General features: G+C 40.3%; 2 protein-coding genes and 1 non-coding gene across 4 annotated transcripts; 1 reads left to right on the top strand and 2 right to left on the bottom strand.

Moving 5' to 3' along the window:
* Window positions 1–166: 166 nt before the first annotated feature.
* alox5ap (arachidonate 5-lipoxygenase-activating protein) lies at window positions 167–6794 on the bottom strand. Its single transcript, XM_022197058.2, has 5 exons — window positions 4209–6794; window positions 4045–4126; window positions 1652–1722; window positions 506–587; window positions 167–439 (listed from the first exon to the last, which is right to left on the bottom strand). Exons 1-5 carry the CDS (start codon window positions 4408–4410, stop codon window positions 277–279), a joined length of 600 nt encoding a protein of 199 aa, XP_022052750.1. The 5' UTR covers window positions 4411–6794; the 3' UTR covers window positions 167–276.
* On the top strand, window positions 6293–6364 carry trnae-uuc (transfer RNA glutamic acid (anticodon UUC)). Its single transcript has one exon. It is a non-coding gene; the product is annotated as a tRNA-Glu (tRNA).
* A 115-nt stretch (window positions 6795–6909) lies between the features above and the next one.
* On the bottom strand, window positions 6910–23735 carry uspl1 (ubiquitin specific peptidase like 1). Of its 2 annotated transcripts, none has more exons than XM_051937215.1 (9): window positions 23040–23735; window positions 21207–21363; window positions 20475–20597; window positions 19443–20388; window positions 17853–17963; window positions 11896–12040; window positions 10920–11045; window positions 9579–9739; window positions 6910–9043 (listed from the first exon to the last, which is right to left on the bottom strand). In XM_051937215.1, the coding sequence occupies exons 2-9, from the start codon at window positions 21330–21332 to the stop codon at window positions 7254–7256; spliced, it is 3528 nt and encodes a 1175-aa protein (XP_051793175.1). In that variant the 5' UTR covers window positions 21333–21363; window positions 23040–23735; the 3' UTR covers window positions 6910–7253. The 2 variants fall into 2 exon arrangements, with proteins under 2 accessions (XP_051793175.1, XP_022052748.1); XM_022197056.2 differs by having other exon boundaries at window positions 11896–12025.
* Between the last annotated feature and the right edge of the window lie 1289 nt (window positions 23736–25024).

Here is a 25024-nt window from a genome sequence, read left to right as displayed (position 1 = left end):
AGATTGTAACGCGTATAAACAGATTTTTGTGCGTGTAAATAGTCATTTACGTCACCATTTCCAACTATTTTACCGTATAAATGGTTAAAAGGGTCAAATCTGTGCTGAAATGAAGCAAAAATGTTTGCACACTTTTATACTTTTAAGAATCAGCATGTACATATGATGAGTTTTCTATTTTATTTTTATTTTCAAACACAATAAAAGCTTTCACAAAAACAGGAAAAGAGTGCAGCGTTTCAATGCAACAGCAAAAGTTTTGTGACAAACACTGGATTATGGGATGAGGAGAAGAGCAGAGGCCGCCTTGGTGATGGTTTCTACGTAGTCCTTATAGTCGTTGCCGTAGTAACGTGCCAGCAGGTAGTTAAAGATGCCCACGACGCACATCAGGAAGAGGAAGCTGATGATGCGCTTTCCGAACAGGTATCCAGGGGTGCTGCACAGAAATAAAAAGTCAGAAAATGCCTTTAAATGCATAAAAAAAACACAGACACTGATTTACCTTTGAGAGGTTTGCCCCAAGTATCCGACAAAGTACTTCTGTCTGACAAGAAGGTAGATGATCCCAGCGAAGGCAGCAGGAGCTTCAGAGGACAGAAACAGAAAAAAATATCTGTAATTCCAAAATACTGTTTTTCTTATCATCATTGCTATCTTCACAGGTGGGTGAAGCATCCGTATGTGGAGTAATAGGTCCATCCAAACAACCATGATATCATTTTAGAGTACTTTGATGCAGTTTAGTAACAGAAAACTGTAATATTGATTAAAGCAGCCCTATGATGTTTGTGTGTATGATGAGCAGCACTTAACTATTATCTTTTTGAACAGCTAAAAACAGCATTTCTAATCATATTCATAAACTGTACTTGATTTCTGGAAGTCATCCCCAAAGAACAATGATCCCCACTTTGGGAACCACTCCCTTAAATCCCTGTTTGACCCAAATAAGTCCATACACCCACTGGTAGGGGAAATTCCCACTCAAGACATTTCAAGGAAGTGGTACAGCCTCTCAATATATTGCATTGTTGTGTGTTTTATTTGCCGTGCTAATACACCGAGAAGCACGTGTACCAGTGAATCTCAGAGGCAGTGGTGAATGTGTTTTCTTTGTATGCAGAAAAAGTCTTTTCTCACAGCTGGTAACAAACAGTGGATGAAACAAGAGTTGGCATTGATGAAAGGGTGCCACTGATAAGATGTTGTGTATTAAAGGTCAACGTCTCTGAAGAAATCATTCCGACATTTGTAACAAAATAGCGTGAGCAATGGATTATGTGTTGGTCTAAAGAGGCCTAAAGTTGCAGATGAAGTACACTTTTGTGAATCTGAACGTGTTTGATGTCAACAAATGCTGACATCTGTATCTGGGTTCAACAGCAACAGGTTAAAACACATAATTTTAGACTGAAACAACACGATTCACGTCCACACTCTATACCAATCATGTCAAAATGTTTCTAATTTCACTTTTCTGATCATGCAGTGCTTCAAACACAGGTAAAGTAGTGTTATATGCATGAGAAACCTACAGAGAGAGAGCAGAAATTCCTCTTGAATGTCGATCTGTCTTATCTCAGTTGGATTTGTAGGTGTGTGCTAGTAAATGTTCAAAAGTGTCTCATTTGGACCGATTAATGATTACCTTGACTGAGGCACAGGCCGGCACACCACATCACTGCCAGGAAAGTGGGGTAAGCATCCATGCAGTTCCGACTAGAAGAGGCGTAAACAAAAGGTGTCATTAGCACATTTCAGGGCAGTCACCTGCAATGAGAAGTCACGTGGGGCAATCACAGGTCGGTTACAGACGGCTGATCAGGAAGTGTTTTGAAACGGCGCAGCAGAAGCTGTCGTGAAAAGAAAAGAGGAAAAAAAATAAACTATGGGTATGAGTGAGTGTTTGAGGAGCAAAGTTGAAGTGGAAAGCCAGGAAAAAGTGAGCCGCTGTCTGTGTGTCCACACGTACCGGCTGCTGCAATAAACTGCAATAATCAGTCCAGTATGTTGCACAAAGCCATGTCCCTCCAACCTCTCCTAGCTGTCAGGAGAGTTAATCAAAAAACACCATTCTTTATGAGGAAACATTCCTCAAAATTATTTAGAATTCTTTTTGGACACTTTTTACCTTTTCAAGCGTCGAAAATCTGTTAAAGAACGGAACAATCTGGGAAAGAGAAATCCCTCGATGGGTAAATTACTCATTATTTCTGCACGCATTGTGTCCAAAACCTTTTTCCTCTTTGGCTTTGTTGCCTTTATTCCATAGTGTGAAGTAGGGAAGCAGACCAGAAACAATGAGAGAGAGTGAATGCAAGGCAGTAAAAGTGCAACCAGGAAGAGGCTGTTTAGGGCATCGTAACCCAGAGGGCTTGTGCTCTAACTGAGCAGCCTTCAGGTCATTCTGCTCCATGACCTCTGATGAAGTAGAGTTACAACAATTAGACAATTATCTGACAGCTATTTACGTGAAGAATTATTAGTTTCAGTCATTTTCTCAAGCAAAAATGACCAAACATTTACATTTCTAGCACCTCAAACAAGTTTTTTTTTCTGCTGTGTTGGGCTGAGGGTTGCTGCTGAGACAAATTAAGCTTTTTTCTTGACTTTATTTTGTTAAATTTCAGTGACTGATTAATGGCAGATTAACAACACACAATGCAAAGAACCATCAGACGCAGGTTTAGTTGGGGGGAGAATTTGCTTCATTTTTTTGGTTCATATTTTCTTCCTTTAACTCCCTGAACTGATGCTTCTGTGTTTCTGTGCTTTCACCGACTGTTTCGCTCACATTTTAGCGATTGCTGGTTGATTACTGGTGATTGTTTTTGAAATTTTCACATTTCCTACCAGTCAGGATGTGGTTCAGATATTTCCTTTTAAAAACAAGAAGTGCGTAGTTGCTGGTGGACTAAGGACTGAACCGTTATGTCAGTTGGAAATATTAGATTTGAATTTCTGGCTTTAGGCTAGTTGTTTAAGTATGTGTAGAAGAGTTATCCCAGCTGCAGCTCATCGGTTTTATAAATAGGGATTTTTTTTATTACACTTTTTGGTTTAGAGATTATTTACTGAAGCCAGTGCTTGAATTTGATATGTGGAGGTTTCTTGCTATTATATTTTATGCTAGAAATAAACACGTGTACATATCTTGTGTTTATTTTACCATTTGCATATACAGTTAATATACATTTTGTGACTGTTTTCTATCTTCATTGATGAGTTTTGATTTCATAGGTGATGTCAGACTATTTCTATTTTAGTGAGATGTCTTTTGGATGTTTTAAATCTCACCAGCACAACACTTTACATTTCTTTTTTGCATCATGCTTTTTGTGTTTACGTAACCTTTCTTTTTTTTTTGCAAATGATTAAACTAAACTTAAATAAAGTTGCTCTTGTTTAACGGGTTTGTTGTTTCCAAAAGTCTATTTGGTTGCCTGATCAATGGACCAAAAGAAACCCAACTACATTTAATTAACAACAGAAAAATACTGAGAAAAAAAGCAATTCCTCACATCTGAGAAGCCAAAACTATTTTTGTGGTAATAAAAATCATACAGCAACAAACAGTTCTAATTCTTTAATTTGTAAAAATATCTATTTCAGCACAAATTATATGTAAAAGTGGAGGTGAGAATCCATTAGGCAGTTCAGTAGTTTCACCCTTAACATCTGTAAACTTATTAAAGCAGGACAAAACACCAGTTTGAAATGTTCACAGGCAACACGCTGCAAAAAACATGAGTAGTTTTTTCCAAGCAGGAAGAATTTCCTAACCGTTAAAGCTGCTTTGTTAGTGAGCATTCAAATGAGCTCTTTTACAAGCTCGCTTGCTCGCTCGCTCCCCCCCCCCCCCCCCCCCCCCCCCCCCCCCCATCTGGGAGTGTTCAGGCAAATAAGGAGTGCCTCTGAATGGAGTAAATATTTGGTGATCTAAATATGTGAAGAAGCCAAATGGAAAGCACAAAGTCCTCCACTGGTGAAGATGTTTCATCGGGTTACCGGAAAAGTGAGAGTTGAAGAAAGGGCACTTACTTGGCACAAGACACTCGTTCAAAAGCAGATGTGTGGCTGTGATGACACTTGCACTCCCTCTCAACCTTCTGAGCAAAGAACACTGAAAACACAGACAGAAAATAACTAATGCCTTCATCCTTAACATATTTAAATGTTAATACAGAGTTTTTTAAATAGATCACCATTCTGCAGGATGCTGATGAGGGTGACGATGACCAGGAGGTAGATGTTTTCCACCACTTTGGGGTCCATGATGAATGAGCTGTAGGAGCAGGTGGATGCTGAGGATGAGGGAGACGAAGCTTCTCTTTCACGTCCAGAAGTGCGTAGTCTGAGTCCGTTGCAGATCATGAACCTGATGTCTCTCTCCCTCTGTGACATCATGTACTTCCCGTCCTACCTCCATCCCACACACACACACGCTCATTTGTGGCTTTGTTTTTTTAAGTAAATGATGCTGTGGCCTAATACAGAGAGGTGCAAACACGCTGTTGCTACTTCCTCTGTGTGTGTTTTGCAAATTTAATTTACATCACAGTTGGCTTTCATAAGCCTTCTCCTATCTCTGAACGAATCTCTCGCAAATTACCAAGATCAGTGCGTCGGAATGATGTTAATTTTATTTATAGGACTAGAACTAAACAAGCGACTTTTTATGCAGGTAAAATCAGTAACATCTTGATTTTAGCATGTAATGACTGTAGCTGTCAAAATCAGGCATAAAATGCAATACTCAATTAAGCACAAGCAACAGAAAAGTGTACTTACTTAAATCAAGAGTATATTTTTCCCTCAAATGTTCTTGTTTATACTATAAAAGGCCTAAAACATGTCTAATTATTTTTGCTTTTTTTCACCATTTATTATTTTGAGTGAAATTGAAATCAAAATGCACTTTAAGGCAAAAAAAAAAAGATAGCTGAATAGAGTGAAACACTTTTTATTAACATATAAAAAACATTAAAGCCAAAGGTTTAAAAATCTTTTTTTGTTTATTTATTTGCTGTGTTTTAAGGAGTTAAATCTTCTCTACGATCAGCGGTGGTGGTATATGAAATTCGGGGTCAAGATCATGATTTTTTGTGTAAAATTCCATACATCAGACACCCCTAATTTGTTTTTACTAATACATTATATTTGACTATTGTGCATAATAATTCACAGTTTAGTTGTTACATGGTCTGAGATTGAAAAAAAGCAATATAAATCAACTGTTGCTTTACTCTAAATTGACGCAAAGGGCCCGAAAGACCAGAATAAACCACTGATATATGCCGTCTGCAACAGTGCATAGTTATATTTTCGCCAAAAAGGGACAAAAGTCTATGAATTCAACTTTTGAAGAGAATATTTTGATGTTTCTTGTAGAATAAAAGGTTTTAAAACCTATTTCAGAGCTGACAGGAACATTTCCATCACCATTTTGCATTAAAAATGCAAAATTTCAGAGTAAGAAATATTAACAGGGATCATTTATGAATACAGAGAGGGCTTTGGAGATTAGCCGCTGTGTGTTGGGAGGAATTATTGCAAATGATGTGGTTTTAGCTGCAGTTTGAATAACAGTGTACTGCAGTGAGTGTCATGCATGAGAGGGTTAAGTACAGTCTTTGTGTAAATGTACTTAGTTACTCTCCGCCACTGGTATGCTGTAAAAAAAATAAATTAAAAAAATAGAGTAAAACCACAGTACAAAGCAGTGTCTGAAGCTGTCAGGCTTATAGTGATGTGGTTTACCTACAGTCAAACAGCACCTGCATGTGCTTTTGAATGGTAATGCAGCTTCCTTCTCTGCCATTTTACCTTTATTTTCTCATATTAAATGATTTAATAGAACCACTACCTGCTTTACAAACTGTTGCAATTAAGTTATCAATATTATAGTATTTTGAAAACATTGGCGGTTATTTGATAAATAAAATGCTCAGAGAAGACAGAAAAAGGCTAAAAAAGTAACTCCTTGAAAAATAGTTTCTAAAATTAAATAATTAACGAAAATTTTAAGATATAGCACAGAAATGAAGTATTTATAACCGAGTTTTAGTTGCATAATACATCTCATTAATTTATTCCAGTTCTGTAGCCCTAAAATTACATTGGCATACAGTTAAAGAGATGTAGTTTACCGATTCAAAAACGTAGTGCAGTTATTTGTGAGCTTTCCAACGACTAGCAACAATGTTAACGATGTTGTTAATACGAAAACAGCGACCATAGAGGCAACACGATAGAACAAAATCTGTTTGTGCAGTACTTGGCAGACGTGTCCCATATGGTCTAGCGGTTAGGATTCCTGGTTTTCACCCAGGCGGCCCGGGTTCGACTCCCGGTATGGGAACGACTTTTTTCTTCAATCCTGCAGTACGTTATTTAGTCATTATTGTTTATAAACGTGTAACTACGTGTTATGAACGAAGTCGTCCAAGGTCATCTTAATTAAGAAGGCCATCTGAATTTCCCTCGGGTATATCAGGCTGTGTGTACCCAACATCATTTTAACAATGAGATGATTTAGACTAAATATGGATAGTCCAAATAAATTACAATATCATCTCTCACCTCGTTGTGAAAAGTAAACAATCACTATCAAAACATTAAAGCGTCATCCAAAGATATTACTTCAAAAACAAATGTGGGTCCAAGTGAGATGGCATGTTTGCTTGCCAACAAGCTTTTTTGTTTCTTCCCAGGTAGATCGGTGCATTAAATTTACTATTAACGAATTTAACAATGGGCAAAATTGTGATTCACAAATACCATTGCAGATTACAAGCAGAAGCTGTGACTTTAACAGTGAAAACATGTCATTCCCCTTGAAGAATGCTGGGAGGTTGCAGTAGATATTATGGTGGCAACATGCTGTGGTTCATATAACAACTGGAGTCATCGAAAGCATTTATTGACTTTAAAAAAGGTTTCAAGTAATTTGTCATAATAACAATGCAAACAAACAGCTCTGACTGTCAACATAGTGGGTTCGCACCACCCACTTACATATAGTGTATATATATATATATATATATATATATATATGTATATATGTGCAAAAATTGCAAAGACTTCCTCAGTGCTTGTAAATTAATATCAACATAAACTCACCGACACGTCTGACTATTTCAAATTTGTAAACAATAAACAGCTGAGGTGTCGATGGTAAAACAGTTTTGCATATTGATCAAACAAGGTTATCTGTGCTTGCAGCCTGCAGACAACATCCAAGCTACAGTTTAGATGAAAAGTTCAAGTGCACTCAGTGCCTCGGTCTCCATGTCCGTTGGCCTCTCAGTCACAGCCTGCAAGAGAAACTCATCCAGGAAGTTTTCGGTGGCGACCCCGTTGGTGTCGTCGTTGTTCTGCGACACGGCACCAGCCCCGACCGCACAGTCGGCTCCGTCTTGCCCATTGGCGAGCATCTCTAAGAAGCCGGTGCTGTCTGGTGACAGGTGGCTGGCTGTTGTTGCTGGAGAGAGCAGGTCAGACAGGAAGTCGTCGCAGGTGGATCCGTCGTAGGTGCTGGAGGTGACAGTGCTGGGAGAGTGCAGGTCGGTGCTGTCGGGTCGGAGGCCAGCTCCCTCTTGTTCACCCAGCAGCTTGTTCAGCTTGGCGAGCTTCTTCTTCTTTGCTTTGAGTTTCTTCATCAGCTTATATCTGAGGGCTTCAGTGCTGCTGAGACCTGGAGGAACCTTTGAGGACTGGCTGCCGTGTTTCTTTAAAGCGGAGATGTCGGTGAGCCCGCTTGTTTGAGGCACAGTTAGTGACGTACCGGACGTGACTGTGGTTTTTGTGAGGCGACTGGAAGTGATGGGTTCCAGCAGTTTAGGTGTGGGAAGAGCTGGGGATGGTAGCGGTGAGCTCTGCGCATTGAATGCCCCGTACATTTCTGCAGCTTTCATTGGGAGACACTCCTTGCTGTTCTCCAACTTCAGCTGTGCTTTTGAGGAGAGTCCGGCTGTGATCTGCAGCTTTTTCAGCGGGTTGGGTGTAGAGTGAACAGGAGGGCTGGGATTTCCCTGTGCGATCGAGGCAGGCGTGTGGCCGCGGGCAAATTTAGCAGTGGACTTGTGAAGCTGGTTCACGGGGTGTTTGCCGAGCAGGAAGGACCAGCAAGCATTGGAATCTGTCGATGTGGTGCTTTTCTGACCGGTGGACACAGATGAGGTATCGGTGGAAGAAACGGGGGATGCGTGCTGTGGAGTTTCACCAGGTGGTGTATTTTCCTGAGGAGCAGGACTCACAGGTTTATCATCTTCTACTTTGATAGGTTCTGGAAATGCTGGTAGCGAAGTAACTTGTGCTGCTTTTGATGAAGGCGCCTTTTTAGCCTTCTGGCTAACAGCTTTTCCTCTGCCAACTCTTTTCGCTTGTACTCTTCTTGCACCGGGCACAAAAGTCGGATCAGAAGCCGAGTCATCAGCGGACTCCATTTCAGATGAGGCGGTCGATTGCTCAACATCGGGCATGGGACTCATTTCACTACCTACTGCAGTGGAGGAGCTGTCTGGTGTTGGGTCGAGCATTTCAGTCCTCCTGGAAACACTTAAATCCTCAGTTTGCTGGATGTCATTTACAGGCTGCGTTTCCGATTCCTCTTTCACCTCCACCAGTGTAAGTGTAATGATGTCGTTGTGAGTAAGGCCCTCGAAGGCGTCGAGCAACGTTGTGGCACCTATAGATGTATCATTGCTGGCTGTAACTGTCGTGTCCATGATGCTGCTGCCGTCTGCAGATAATGTGAGTGCAGAGACAATGTCTGTGTCGTTGTGAGGCAAAAGAAGAGAATGATCTGTAGCGCGAGGCGACAGTTCATCTGCGGTTAAGTCTCCGCCGTTTAAACTGGGGATCCTTTCATTTTCAGATGGGGGAGATTCAGCAAATGTGCTGGAGGGAGAAGAGGCACAAGGCCCTTTATTATCCTCCGTTTCCCAGAAGACAACATGCATCTCATGAGCAGGGACCTGGAGCGTTTGATGGATCTTACAGTCTGGGTGCTTTAAGTCATCATATTCCAGCCATGACCCTGCAGGAAAAAGGCACAAAACTCACAGTTAGAACAACAAACAACACATGCAGCATGAATGTTTGTACTGATGTTAGTTATAATTATATTGTGATGACTAACTACAAAGCCATGATTGATTAGTATCCAATCACCTGATGATTTCACTTGCCCAATGCAAAATAATGCTACTAATAAAAGACAAAAAGACAATGCCTCATTAATACTAAAATGTTTTACAGGAGCAGCTCTACCAACAACAGCACATAGAAAAGAACACACATTTCAGACTAGGAACATAATCAATAAATTGTGGGAGGAATAATTTCATCTGACATTAATAAATTCTTTATTAAATGGCAGAGAAACAAGCCCTAAACGGTTTGTCTCTTCCATAGTTTAACACTACATGAACTGTCCAGCAGAATGTGCTGTTGAGGAATTCAGCACCAACCTTCCTGCCAGTCAACTATGTGAAACATTAAACAGATCGTAAAGATGGCCCGCAGTCAAAGTGAATGTAACAAACATGTTAAATTGGTCTTAAGATACGTACCGTCCGCATTACAAATCCAGGTGACAAAGTGCTTAAGTTGGTGGTTGTACTGAATGACAGCGGTGATCGAGTAGCGTTTCTCCTTGAAGGTGAAGTCGTAGATACTGACATCGTTGTCAGGAAGCCCCTCCACAAAGTGCAGCGCAAACACTGGAGGCACGCTACACAAAAACAGAAAGCAAAAGTTAGGTTAATTAATGAAGCGATGGTCTTGTTGAGACGTTCTTTTAAAGAATATAAATAAAACATTTCTATAAAGCTAGTGCATTGATCTTTACAGAGGGAGAGATAAACTGAGTTAGCCAAACTTTATTATTGTCCCCACTTCTGCTAATGCACAGAGACAGTATTTTTACATACACCAATCAGCTACAACATTGAAAACATCTTTCCAATATTGCATGACCCCTTTAATGCTGCCAGAACAGCTTTAACCCATCAAGGCATGAACTCTACCAGACCTCTGTCAGTGTCCTGTGGGATCAGGCAGCAGGACGTTAGCAGCAGATCCCTTAAGTCCTCTAAGCTGCAAGGTGCAACCTCCACGAACTGGACATATTTTTCCATCACGTCCCACAGATACGTGTTGATACGTGTCAAAGTAACATCCAGACGAACACCAGGACCCAAAGTTTCAAGCAGAACATTACCCAGAGCATCACACTGCCCGAAGTGCGTTCCTTCCTCCTATAGTGAATCCTGCTGCCTGATTATAGTAAACCTGACTATCAGACCAGGCTACTTTCTAGTGTTAAGCCATGGCCCAGTTCTGAAGCTAACATGCCCAATGTAGGGGCTTTCAACAGTAGACAGCGCTTGGCATAGCCCGTTTGACCAGAGAGCAGCATCCCAGCCCCAAATGCAGAAGTTGTGCTGCAGTGTAGACACCTTTCTGTCACAGCCTCAATAAAGGTTTTCTGTAAATTTCTCTAAGTTCAGACCACACGGGCTAGTATTTGTTCTCCAATGCATCAATGAGCCTTGGGCAACCCAACTGGCAACAGACGGGTTAAAACCCAACAGCTCCGGTTGCCAGTTGTTCTTTCTTGATCCATTTCTGGTCTGTACAAACCGCTGCATACCAGGATCGCCTATAAGTCGGGTTGTTTTGGAGATGCTCATCCACTCATCACAGCTTGATTCTTGTCAAAATCACTCAGATCCCTATGTTGCCCATTTCCTCCCTTTCCAACGCTTCAAGAACTGACTATTCATTTGCTGCTAAACATATTTCATCCATTTAATGTTATTCATGTCACCTGTTAGTGGTTTTACTGTTGTGGCTGATCGGTGTAAATATAAATATAAACATATATAATATAAAGTGTGTTTAGTCCTCACTTCTCCAGCATCATAGTCCTCATCTGATTCTTCTTGCAGCAGAAATTGCACGGGCCCAAGTGAACTGCACGTAGAGGGCGCCAGTCAGGCACGATGTTTGTGAAGGTGGGGAGAGTTTTCGTTACCCTGAAAAGCAAAGCATGAAACACATTTAGGCATCAGGTTTTATATAAATACTTCCATTTTTCAAAAGGAACAGAAAATAAAATGACTCAGAGGGAAACATTAGTTGCAGTACATGGCCTACAACGCCCAGCATTTGAACGTTTGCTCTTCTAATTATTAGATTTGCTGTAATGATCACCTGTTCTTGATAGGAAATAGAGGCTTTTTAAGCCTTCAAAGACAAACTATGTTCCTCTGAAACCATCTTTGTCAGTCATCCTCTGAATTTGTGCTGCAACATTTAGTTCCATATTCAGTCAACTAACAGAAAATAAATCCATATTAATAATCAGTTAATTGTTTATTAGCATAACATTCATTTTGTTGACCACATTTGATGTTGTACGGATGTGTTGCTTCTCTGTTTCATATCCTTGTAAACTCAGTACCGTGCTGTAAGTTTTGGACTGTGGGTCAAACAAAACAGCCGGTTACCCACTTGTTACTGTTATCTGGAATTTTATGGACTCAACAAGCAATAGATGCGACAGTTTTGCATTATATTCTACCACTGCATCCCAGTTCACAGCAATACTACATGAAGTGTCACACTATTTCTCAATAATTCACTAATTTCTGTCTTTGTTTGCCCTCTCCAGACAAATCTGAGGCAGAGCGGTGCCTCATCTGATGTATTTGTTCCCAGCATGATTAGTCTTAACACAATTAAGTTCTCACTGCTTTTAGTCTCTCCACTGCTAAGCTTCTGGATGAATGAGCAAAAGGTTTTAAAACAAATGACTAATTCCACCGACAAAATGCATTATGGAATCTAGTAAAAGCTAAATATTTTCTGAATTAAATTACTGACCTTTCTTTCGTAGCAGTTTTGCATTCACTGCATTGAAACTCCCACTGAAAAGTTGACTGGAAGAGACGCTCCACCCAAGAATCCATCGTGAGCAGAAGTGGCATGGCAAACACCGGAGTTTCCCTTTGACCTGAGAAGTACAGACCTGCAGAAGTCAGAGCGTTATTAAAGAATCAAGTGTCTGCAGCAGCTGCATTCCCAGGTAGTTTTAAAGAATCTGTCTGTGTCCAAGATGTCGGGTAAATTTCTGATAGCACATGGATCACCATACGTCTAAATGAAAGCATTTCTATTCTGCCTCTTTCTGAACTGTCTGCGTTACAGAACTGCATGTCTAAACATGTTTTTCAAGCTGTATGATGATGTGAGTCTGCTGTGATATAATACATCTACCAGTTCTCTAAAAACTGCCATTGTGTTGGTTGAAAATGACCATTTTCCTTTTTAAATCAATCAGAAAGCTTGTAAGGCCAATCCAGACTTCATACATTCAATCCTTTTGAACTTTAACATAATCAAATGTCTGTATAAAGAACATTTAAACCAAAGGAACTCTTCACACATCTATTTCCAGAGGCAGGTGGCTGGGAGAGAGAAAAGCGTATCCAAAAGTTTTCATTAGACTCTGACAAACGTATCAAAGATAGATTCATTAACACAACATTTCGGTGCTCGACCTTCATCTGGCAAAAGGGTTTGGCACAAGGAGAAAAGCCGTCCTAAACAGGGAGTGCCACTAATGAACACAATCCACATATCGCATCCCACCTCCCTTAGTGGCCGCCTTTGAGTGGAAGTCTGTGAAAGAACTTCAATTTCCACGTATATCTCTATCAACACTTGCCATTCACAGGAGTTTACAATATTTTGCTTTTTAAATTGGATGTGTTTTTAACGGCTGTAGAAGCACCACCACACTGCATTCTTTCCCTTTACACACCCTTTCTACCCCTATTAACTGCTGTTATCGCTCAGCAACTGCCTCCAGCCGCTCCTGCATTGCCTCAGCACCCAGAGAAATGTTAACGTTTCTGCTTCCGGAGCAAACAAATGGACACGAATCAGAACAACCCTGGTCCTCAACCACACTGATGTCCACTTTAGGGGGTTTCTAGAGGGGTGAAGCAGCAAAGACCACCTAAAAAGAGTCTTCTTTCATACAGATGTTTCAAATCCTGTGCTGCTCTCACCTTTTCGCTGGTGTGGGGACGTTACTGAACACCTTCTGTCCCTCCCCTCTCCACCCCTTTGCCTCCTTTCACGCATTTGTATCACGTTGAGATCTGGCGGCAATAAGAAAATCCCAATCCAAGGTTTGCATGTCCTTACCTGCCACTTTCTGATATTATAAGGTGATAATGACTGTTATGAAGGATCAAGACCAGCTCTCGTCATAGATACTAAATATGGATTCATGACTCAGGACATTTTTGTGGCAGGCAGCTGAGATAAACAGATAAATGATGGTGCACATAACAGCAGAAAAAAATAACAGTTAAGGCAATTAAGTTCTTTAGTTGTTTGAAGACCTTACACTGAGCCTCTCACGCTGTGCGATTACATTTTAGAGAAGAAGCCAAACAAGGCAGACTCCTCCTTTATATACTTCTTTTTGTCAATGTAATCTGTTGGCAGAAGCGTAGTACTAGTCTATGCAAAAATTAATATTCAAGAACAGAAGGCTGGAGGGGCCCTGGGAGCATTGTGTTGTCGAGTTTAAAAAGCATTTGCTCAGACATCTCTCCCTTGCTCAGACTAGCTTGGCACAGTTTGAATATTGTTCCTGATCCAACACTGGTTTCCTATCAGTGATGGTAGATTCAGAAATATAGTAAAGAAATACAGAAAAAATTCACTTTTCTCCCAGTGTGTTTACATCTATATATTAGAATTAACCTATATAATACAATTACCCTCATTAGATGTGTTAAATTATAATATTAACCTTTAAGTTGTTTAAACCATATATTAATGTGGAGAGAACAACCGTGAAATTAAAGCTCCGCTACTTCACGCTCTCCTTACAAAGCTGAGAGAAAGAAGAGCAACAAAACAGCAACCAAGCAGAGCTCAACAACTCAATCTCCTGCCTTTTGTGTCACATAAAATACAAAATTTATTCTGAATGAGACAAGCGTCCGCTCTGAACAAAACTTCCTTGTGGCAAATATCCATTCAGAATTCATTTCTCGATGACTTACAACTAATTTTCCAGCTGGGACTCCACTTGTGCGGGACTTGAACTTGGAACTTTAAGGCAAAAAGCTGAGGACTTGACTTTGTGAGACAGAAATGAATGTAGCTGATATCGGACGAGAGGCAAGACACCATGGACAGGTTGTCTGTCAATCACAGTGCTGAAGCAGAGCGCGACTGCTCCATGACTCGTGCCTCTTTTCCATCACGGTACTGCTGGTGCACAGCCAGTTCTGCCTTGGTGGCTTTTCAGAACCGGGCTGCATTTCGACAGGTTTCAGAACCCAGCACTATGGATTATTAGATACTTAGAGTCATTTCTATGGGCTGGAAACTACAAAATGATTATGAAATTAATGTTCATGGAGCATGTAAAAAATGAATCTCACAGTTACAGTAAAACATTGCTGCTAACGAATTCAGCTGTTTTGATATTCCACAACATTGTTTTGTTAATTGTATTTTAGACCCTCCAGAAAAACACGAGCAAAAATCCTTGATTATGCGAATAAATATGCGGGGTTTTAATGCAATTTTATGCGGGGAAATTGCGGAAAGTTGCAAAGTATGCGAATAGTTGTGAAATATGCAAAAATATGCGCGATTCACCTGCTGTCTGGCCGTGGAATGATGTGTCCTCTAATCAGACACTGGGACTGCTGCGGGTTACTGGACTGACAGCCTGTGCTCTGGGAGGGGGAGGAGCTCACAGCAGCACCTGCTGCTTGTTGAGTACAGTAGCTGCAGAATGATCCGAGTTTTCCTGTCAGTCTCCAAAACGGCAGAAAAGTTGCTAGATTTGTGGCTAGTCGCTTTTGACCAAAAAAGTCGCTAGGACGCTTTGGAAAGTTGCTAGATTTAGCGAGAAAGTCGCTAAGTTGGCAACACTGGCGCCGCGCTCCACATCAGCTCGTGCTTCTAGTGTGTGTGTGAATGCGTGAACTGATGACGTCAGGCCGGGCGTCACATAAAAACTCACTCACAACTCCATTTATTTTGGTTATAGTTTTCTCATTTGATGCGGTAATTGTGAAATCAAGCGGGACCTGCATGTTTCTCTTTTTTTTCGTGGAAATGTGAGATTCTTGCGGGAATTATGCCATGTTTTGCGGGGATTATGCGGCCTTTTGGGAAATAATTGACCCCCGCATAATCAGCGGCATTTTGGTGATTAATGCTGGAATTCATGCGATCGCATAATCGCGTTTTTCTGGAGGGTCTAGTATTTGATGATTACAGTCACTTCCCTGGAATCTCACGGGGGGCTAGTTTTGTGGTAGAATATGGTATTTCACTCACGTTTTACCAAAATTGTGGCTAGTTGCTTGTGATTGCCTCTCCCATAGCAACTGATGTCAGTGGATCAGCAATTTTGGGAACCATTTTTGGCACCAGCTTTTTCAGTACCAATGCGTGGTAGCAGTTCTAGATTAGTCACTGTTCAAAACGGGGTATAAATGCAAACTTTCAGTTGCAGGTGAATTTAAAACTACATCCACATGAGAGCGATTCACCCTTGGTCATACAATCAGTCAATAAACATAAACGAGCAGCTTAGTTTCTCCACTTCATAACCAATATATCGAACATTTTCCTCCCAACAGGAACATAATTATTCTGACACACAAATCATCTACTTATGTATCAATTCATGCTTTTATTTATCAGCAGAAATCGTTTATGATTTAGTTAAACATTCTAAATTATTATCCTATCTATTTGTATCTGTCTGTTCAGACTGCTGTTTTCATTATAAGATCTGAAAAGACCTTTGGAATGAATGAATCATTGTCATTGTGTGTCAAAGGTAATGACAGTATAACAACAGGAAGGACACAGCAGCTCACAATTTTCAGAGTGTAACGAACACATCAAACTAAAAGGAAGCCTTCTTAGTTAAGTTGAATATTGCATAATGCACCTTTGTGTGCACGCAATTATTATTTGCTTTTCAAAGCTTTGATGATGTTAATAACAAAGGACCAAAGTCGGCATTGCTTTATATTGTTGCCTAAATTCTTCTCCAGACATTTACCATTAAAATGTGTTTGGATCATTTGTTCTATTGAGTGTGTTCATCTGCTGTTCAAAAGCACAAGGTTGCTTCAGCATTTAAAAAGAAAAAAAAGCAACAATAGCCCAAAACTTTTGAGTTATCTGAACTTGTATTTGAGAGTGTGCACATATTCTAATTAACTGAAATGTTAAACATAGCAAGTCCACTGAAATAGAAAGAAAAACTTCAAGTTCACTCATTGTTAAGTTATACTGATGAGAGCGACCAGTCAAGCTTGACTTAGAGATATGTGAATTTTTAATGTGTGCAAAGGTGATTCCTGATGCTCTAGACCAGGGGTCGGCAACCTTTAACACTCAAAGAGCCATTTCGACCCGTTTCCCACAGAAAAGAAAACACCGGGAGCCGCAAAATCCTTTTGGCATTTAAACTGAAGACAACACTGCATATATTTTAACCTCTATGCCGTTGTTAATCAGTCGTGATTAATTAAATACAAAGCCTCTAATTAGATAGATTCATTTTTTAAATTGTGTCCTTCCACTAATATTTATCTTACCTGGTTAATGTCATTTTTGCTCCTGGACCTCATATGTTACGTAATGTTAGCTGGAAATCAATAATTTGCGAATGTCTATTTAACTTGTAAAATCTATTTATCTTAAGCTAATAATTTTTCTCCGGTAAGTCGCTGCCCTATTTTCAAAGACAACACTCCTCTGACTCTCTGACCTGCTGCCTGGATGCTGGATGTGACATCGAGCCGTGCTTTCGCGAGTAACGTCGTATTAACCTGACATATCATAGAGTAGATACTGAGCAAGACAATTATCCGTAGTTTACCTTAGTACTCACGAGTACCCGACACAATGCAGGACTCTGCTGTGAAGTCGGAGACGTGCGGCGGTGGTGTATTTGTGACAATACAAAAAGAAAGAAATTTGAAGGAGCGATGGCTAGGATTTAGGAATGGTGGCCTGTCGCTGCTGAATGAATGTAGAGCAAACACCGGGATCCAAAGATCAACAGGACTCCAAATGAACACACGCCGGCGGCGAGTGTTGGAGATTGACGTTTGGGACACATATGTTGACAGACAAAAATTAAGACGTTTTATTTTGATGTTACAAGATCACCATAATCTTCAAATTTAGAATAAAACTTTTAAAAATTAACAGTCTAAAACAAAAGAAATTTTAATTAAATAGTCTGCTGATTATTTTTTTTCCAAAGCTACAGGGAGCCGCAACAGAGGGATGAAAGAGCCGCATGCAGCTCCGGAGCCGTGGGTTGCCGACCCCTGGTCTAGACTGTATGAATATTAAAACTTCAGCTGAAATATTACATTCAGGATACGCACTGATCTTAGTTCTAAAGTCAGTTTATCAGATGTGCTTAAGTTCAAAGCAGTTTGCTGTAGGGCACAGAAACATTAGTGTTTCAAACAGAAAGTATCACTAGCACAGCTGCACCATCATCTGAATGAATGTGATCAGTGAACTACTTGACTCCTACAGATGCTGATTCACACCTGCAACTGGACAATAATAACATATTTAGATCTTTAGATAAATAACTTGATCTGATTTTGGCTACTGTGCAGTTTTAATTTTCAATGTGGGGAACTTACTTTTTGGAATGCAAATTGTGTCTCAAAGACTTAAGACTTAACGAGGAGAAGCTCTCGTAAGGCTTGAAAATATGGAGGGTCATGACAGAGTGATGAATATAAAACCGAGCTCACCTAGTTTGCAGTGCAGTTTGGGCTGCAGCAGCTTGAAGATGGACATCCTGAGACGCTGTAGGTCTGCACTGGCCTTTTGCAGCACATGCATTGGCACCATCACAACGCCATCTAGTCAGAAAGTAAAGCAAGCAAAACAAGTGCAACAAAAACAATACGTCTCAGTGAACCCTTCTCGTGATGTTTCAGTTCTATGCACCTAGGTTTGGATAGATCCGCCTCTCAAACATCTGCCACCATTACAATACAACAGAGACCAGAGTGGTGTACTACAAAGCAAGGTTAATGGGTTAGCAAAGTATGCTGTGCTTAAGGTCAGAGTTTTAATGTTGACGATGAAGGCAGCTCTCTTTTAACCTGCTAGATTACCATGGTAACCAGTGGTAACTGATGCTGTACAGCTAACCTGCTCAGGCAGAGGTTCTGTTCAGAGTTTTTGATTTAAATTGGTCATAAGAAGCATCTCCCTTTCACCAATTATTTATTTGACCATTTTCTCTATGATCCCTACAGATATGAAGCTGTGCATGAACAGTGGTGCAAACTTGGGGACCTACATGCAATCAGGTGGGAAATACAAATATCTTTTTATGTTTGGTCCCAACTTGCTGCCAAGTTCATTAAACTTTGATGGTAATGCAGCTAATAGTACACAGATTAGAAAATTAATTAGTCTTGCAAATTAAGAAAGTAAAAAAATAAAAAAAACACCATTTATTTCACTTTGACTTGGCAAAAAACTGATGTGATTTCCATGAATCCTTCATTATGTGTTAGACTTAAATGCACTTCTTGAAAATTATTTTCAGTTTTACGAAGTTTCAAGTTTAAAAGCTCTAATATGCAGCTGCATTGAGAACACACCAAGAGCTAAAATATATTTTACTCACGATTGTTGATTTTTGATCCAGCATTCCTCTCTTGCCGAATTTGCAATAACAATGTTTTTTAGTGTAACAAATGTCTATTTTCTTCACAGCTCTCCGCTGTAAACAACCTGTTCCTCTCGACTGAAGCAGGGTGAATGCCATCAGACCGTTTTGAGCAGAAGAACGGTCAAGTGATGCGTTAAACAGCCTCATTATGGGAGCGCACACAGAGCCTGATGAAGAAAATCTGGCTTAACAAAGAAAGTTAATTACCCCTGTAGTGAAATCCATTATTTCTAATTGGAGTTTTAGGTTTTGTTGAGTCGGTTAACACAAAAAAAGCCTGGCTATGTCAAATTTGCTTTGTAGCACACCCCTCAGACATGCTGCCATTATGTTTTTAACAGCACAAACAACATTCCATTAACCTCCCATATGCATCGAGGTCACAGAAAACATCTCGGGGATGAAAAGCTTTAAAACTGCGAGCAAACACAATCTGCATGGCCAGATACCACTAGAGACAAACACAGTGGGAAATATGCATATAGACAAATATAGTTGACTCAGCCTGTTGACATTAGTCGGTTTAAATTTGTCTGTTGTCAGAAAATGAAAAGCAGAAGCAGACGATCTAATTTGCTACAAACCGTACATATTACAAAATAAAAATACTGGAGACACTTCCAAAAAGCTGACAGTGAATTACACGTTAGCTTACCTTTGCCAGTCTGTTGGTGGACTTGGACGGCAGCACAAATGTCGTCATATTCTCTCATCAGCCGCCACACAGTTGATCGCTGAGGCTCACTTTTAGGTTTACGCTTTCTTAAGCTCCTACAGGTCACCAAAGCGGCAAGCAGAGAGTCCAGCCAACACAGGCTGTCACTGTTTCTCCAGAAAAGTTGCTTTGGAACCGATACAAGCTCCTCCGACTCCGTCACAGAAGTAAAGGACAAATCCTCGCTTTTTGACTTAATGCTTCCCGTGTATTTACATCCGGTAATGTCCACAGCAGGTGATTTGTCCTCTGTCCACGTGTCACTGTGCTGCATTGATGGAACAGAGAGATCGGTGCAACAGATGTCTCCATTTGTGAGATTGGATTGATTGGAGCTCAGTCTGCTGCATCTGTTCAGCACCTCAGGAGGACTCCTCCCCTGCCTTAAGTCACTCTCTGATTTACCCAGAGCACCACAGTGAGGAGAGAGTGCAGGGTCGCTCCCATCAGCAGTCAACAAAACGTCTGATGTGTGTCCAACTGAGGCTGACCACGTAGGAGGAGCAAGACCATCTGCACCGCCGTCTGGATTCTTCTCGAGAGCAACATCCTTACCTTGTAGTGACTCACATCCTGTTGTCTCTGCAAGTGGGCACTCCTTGTGGTATCCATTTACCTGCTCACCATCTGCCTTAGGTGCTGCATGCTGACCATTCGTGACGGTGTTTACAGTACCGCGCTCTGCCGGGTTAACAGGTGTGTCAGCAATGCTCTGTGGCCCAAGATCCTGCGGTTCACTTGATCGTAGACGTTTGACTGACGGTTTGATCAGCTCTTCCGTTTCCAGTGATGAGGCATTTTTTCTTTTGTTCCCAGCAGCGGGCTCCACGGGATCCAAGCTAGCCAAAACATCCTCCAAGGATTGGGTGACCAGGGGGAAGAGGCACTATGCGAGAATGGATACAGAAAGGTTAACATACATAAAGCATGACTGTGTGTGTGTGTGTGTGTGACAGCAGCACTGGGACTAACCTGTGGATTTGTGCAGAGGGTGATGGACTCCTGGAGGTTGATGCGGTAGGAGCGCAGAGCAAAGGTCAAGCCCTTTGACGTACACCAAGGACAATGCTCCAGTGAAGCAGCTCTTTCCTGCACCTAAAAAATGTGACAATAAAGCATGGTTTTAGCCGAGTGAGTAAACCTCTACTAAAGAGATGAGTTGAACTATTTTATATTTTAAGAAATCAGGCAGATCAAATTTCTTCAAACCATACATTAGAATTTTTTCGTGTATACATTCATAATGACATTAAATACTTGTCTGTACACATACACCAAAAAATAGAAAGGTTTCAATTGATTTATCTTGCAGAAGTGAGGTATACAAGTAAGAGTAAGAACTGTTGAAGGTAATTCTCGGGTAAGAATTCCGTTTTAAAGCTTGTCTGTTTCTTTTAATTGCAGCCTCAGATTGGCGAGCAGCAGTTTTAATGAGGTAAGACCAGCTGATATCAAATACATTAGGCTTACAACCACAGAACATCCTTATTTAGTTTCTCATACAACATTATGCACTGAACAATCTTCAGCTCTCCACATGGTTCAAGCTTATTAAAAAACTTTCGCCTTTTACAACTTAAGATTTCCGTTTTTGTTGCTTTTCTTTTGTGTAATTTGGATTGGCACTGCCCAGTCACAGTATTTTTCAAATATAATTCAGCTTTGCGCACGTGACAATGAGAGGATTGCATGAGCTCTACTGACTTTTCCCAAATACCCCGCCAGCGGTGAGGCCAAAGCCCCCAAACCAGTGTCTTCACCAGTCATTGGCAAACAGCTGCTGCTCTTTGGGTCCATGACGGTCCGGTGCCATTCAGAAAATATTACCATGTCACTGCAACCTGGCTCACCTCCAAAGGAGCTGAGGAATAAAAATACAGCACCACAACAGGTATGTTACACAGCTATGAAGATTCACAGGAACACACTTTGTTAGATCATGAGATATTTTGCATTCGTCTTCTAAAGTGGTAGCATTTTAATAATGATCTTCAATTTGCAGCAAGAAATGTTCAAAAATCTTTTCATACCTTTTTTTCAACAAATGTCTTCATTTGTCAGGTACTGAATTTACTGCAACAGCAAAAGTGCCCTCTGTTTAAGCTATAAAGGGTTTCTCATTTTAATTTCTGCAAAACGCCTATCATGACTAGGGCTATAACTAAGGAATATGTACACTGTTGCTCAATCTGTCAACTATTTTCTCAATTAATTAGTTGTTGTGTGGTGTATACATTCTTGGAAAACAATGAAAAATGTCAATAATGTCTTGTTTGGTTCATAACCTAAATATATTCAATTTACTGATATAGAGATGAAGATAAAATGCACAGATTTATGATGCAGGAATCAGACAATGCTGATGTTTGTTTTTTAATAAATGACTCAAATCAATTTGGTGATAAAATAGTTGCCAAGTAATTTAGTAGTTGACATCTAATTAAATAATTTATGAATCATTGCAGTACAGTTCATAAATATACACCTTTGTAAATACATTTTTGAGCACTGTGACAAGTTTTCTGCCTCTTCCTTTACAGTTCTCGTATACTCTTCTTTTGTATGTCATCTGATCATCTTATTCTTTTAGGTGTTGCTGACTGATAATTTAGTTTGGATTATGTATCGATTTAACATATACAGTCTATGCACAACATAATGTCGACTCAATGTTTTCCGCTATATAGTGTGAATTTTGCCATTTGTATATTTACAATGCAATATATTTTTCAATATTTCTGTAAAGACTGAATTATCATAAGAATTTCTTCATAGCTTTTAGAATCTGTAAGTATTCAAGCACTGATAAAATTTCATTCATCAAATATTACCAATCTGGAAGGCGTGCTGTGTGGATTTCATAAGATTATAGGTCTAACAAAGATCCCCAAAGCTGTGTGTGATACAAGACTTACTTCATACTGCGTTCAAACATTAGAGGTTAGTGACATATATTTAATCTTGGCAAGCCATGACAGTAAATAATCTAGTAAAATATGGTTTACTATTTCAAAACTTTAGTTTCTGCTGGCAAATACGTCCCTTGAGACCACACTACCTTAAAAAAACATTTCTTTGCAGGCTCACATGTGGGAGCTTTAGGACAGCTACACTTTGCCATTTTAGTCCATGCACTTAATTGTGACAACAACACACAAAAAAGGTTTGTGATGCATAATAAAACCGATTTGTATTAGGATTAGCTTTCATTTATTGTAAGCCGAGGAAAAATCCCAAATATATATATTCTGAGTGAATTGATACCCCCAAATGTAAACACTAGAGAACTAGAACTGATCAAGGAAATGCCTATTTCACGTTAGCGAGCTAATTCATTAATGGCTGGCTTTGAAAATGGCCAAATATTTGGGATTTTTTGCGAAACAATTGAGATACAGTCCAAGCCATCGTGCACTGACAGAACCATCAGCCTGCTCACCTGATGTTAGCATGCTACAGTATTAGCCTGAGCCCGGGCAATAATTTAAGTCTCTTCCGCTTCTTATTTTGAGATTTCGTAAATAATTTCACACTTACCGAAACCAAAGATAAATTAAATTCGTCACTACGTTGCTGAGGAGTGAAATCCATCCACGTAGAGTTGTATTTATGAATCTCCGGGCCCCTGGACATCCACTCCATGTGCATCCTTTTGTGAGTTCGTGTCAGAAACGTTCTCTTTCCGGCCGCCGCCGGTTGTGCAGCAGCCTATGCGTTCCCCGTCTCCGGCAGATGGATTCCGCTGGCCCCCGCTCGGTAATTCCGGTGAACTGCAGCTGCCTGAGCTCAAGTTATTGTTCATGTTGGTGCTGCAGATTAGTACGGCACAGCCCATCAAACCAGTGCTAACCGGTGCGAGGACAGGAACACTGACGCGTTTAAAAAAAGCCGTCGCTTGCGGTTAGAGAAGCATTTAAAAAAAATATCACTCAACGGTTACAGTTCTGAGTAATTAATGTCCTTTATTTTACATTCTATGTCATTGTTTTTGGGAGGTAAATAAAAACCCTGTATGTCATGTTTCTGAAAGTGAAATGAACATGTTAAATATAAATATAAATTACATTCCAACAATTATTATTAGTGTAGTAGTAATAGTAGTAGTGGTGGTGGTTGTACTTTGATCAGATTATCATTTACCTCATATTAGTAAAGGCATTGTACAAGTTATTTTCGAATTAACACGAATTAGGACACCTTTTATATTTTTCAAGATGCAAAAAAGAACATAAAATAATCAATAACTAAAACAACAATAATAAAAAATCACCCTGACGAGAGATCAAAAGAATACAGGGATTGATTTCACAACTGAGATTGCCTCTAGCCATAAATTCTCCTCATATCCACTCTGAACTTGACTTATCTGGTTCTGTAACTGAGGAGGACTGTTTATTCCATATTTGTTTTTGAAGGCCTGCTGTCTGGGGGCTTTTTGAGTAGTAGAGGGGGTGGATGACTGGGTGGGGGTGGTATTGGGTTTGCATATGTCCCTCACTTTGGTTCTAATACTACAGCCCTCAACGCGCTCACACCCCATGCTCTTGTACACTCCAACCCACTCACATTCACAGACATGCACGCACACACATCTCCCCCCACCCAGTCCCGCCTCTTGCATGTGCCCTCCTCCCTTAAGCCCCTCCTGTATCTGCTGCTCTCCTGTCCTCTATTTTCCTCTTGATGACAAAATGAATTTGCATATTTTTCCCAGGGAGCGCTCATTAGAATGCATAAACCGGCCGCCTCCTAGCCTCACGAGCAGGCTATAGCTTTCTGCCATGGCATCTCCTGATGCAAAAATGAGACACAGACAGGCAGCATCACAGGCAGACATGTGGCCTGAGTCTGGGTTGTGATTGGCATTTGGAAACAGTTCACCCTTCCCATTCTTAATTCAAGGATAAGAATAAACTCTGTGTCAGCCATTTTTCTTTGTTTCTCTATGAGCTGCTAAGAAGAAGGGTGTTTAATAGATTTCCACATGAAAGGCAAACAGAAAATGTTGATTTTTTTAAGCACACACAATTATTAGATTATCTACAGTGGTCATATGACTATGTTTGGCAAATACTAATAGACCGTGAGCATTTTTCTTATTGGCACGACCCCACCCCCCACTATCCACATTTAAACGCACAGACATGCCTTTAAAGTCAAATCACATCATGCTCCCTAAAGTTTGTGCAAAATAAGCAAGTCATCTTAGGAAAGACCTCTTTCACAATCTGCATTCATAGTACTGGCATTTTTAGCAAGTTACATTCTGCAGTAGATCCTAATTACTCCTCTGTTTATTGCTGGAAATTCTGCCTAACGGTGGCGCTAGAGATGAGGTTACAAGGTCACAAAAATGTGCATTTTATATTCAGGAAATAAGAATTTTAGCAGCAGGTGTTTGTGCATAATTCTTCCAAAAATGATAATAAACACGTCACAACCATTGGGTATATTCAGTTATACTCACTTAAACAGTGGCCTGCAGGTTCTGTGTCAAGTGTGAGTTACAAGTTAGGCTATAC

Source organism: Acanthochromis polyacanthus, chromosome 17, assembly GCF_021347895.1.
Source record: "Acanthochromis polyacanthus isolate Apoly-LR-REF ecotype Palm Island chromosome 17, KAUST_Apoly_ChrSc, whole genome shotgun sequence".
Classification (NCBI taxonomy): Eukaryota; Metazoa; Chordata; class Actinopteri; family Pomacentridae; genus Acanthochromis; species Acanthochromis polyacanthus.
The sequence above is the reverse complement of the archived record's forward strand: the minus strand, read 5'-3'. Positions and strand labels throughout refer to the sequence as shown.

Bases quoted from the DNA above. Each gene is read 5' to 3' on its own strand.
- alox5ap (XM_022197058.2), bottom strand. From the start codon at position 4,410: ATGATGTCACAGAGGGAGAGAGACATCAGGTTCATGATCTGCAACGGA. The intron at 588-1,651 runs GTAATCATTAAT...TGTCCTCTGAAG, and splicing joins CGGCCTGTGCCTCAGTCAAG to CTCCTGCTGCCTTCGCTGGG. The intron at 440-505 runs GTAAATCAGTGT...ATTTCTGTGCAG, and splicing joins TTGGGGCAAACCTCTCAAAG to CACCCCTGGATACCTGTTCG.
- uspl1 (XM_051937215.1), bottom strand. From the start codon at position 21,332: ATGGTAATATTTTCTGAATGGCACCGGACCGTCATGGACCCAAAGAGC. The intron at 20,389-20,474 runs GTTAGTCCCAGT...ATTCTCGCATAG, and splicing joins CCCTCTGCACAAATCCACAG to TGCCTCTTCCCCCTGGTCAC. The intron at 9,740-10,919 runs GTGAGGACTAAA...GTTTTTGTGTAG, and splicing joins AGGACTATGATGCTGGAGAA to CGTGCCTCCAGTGTTTGCGC.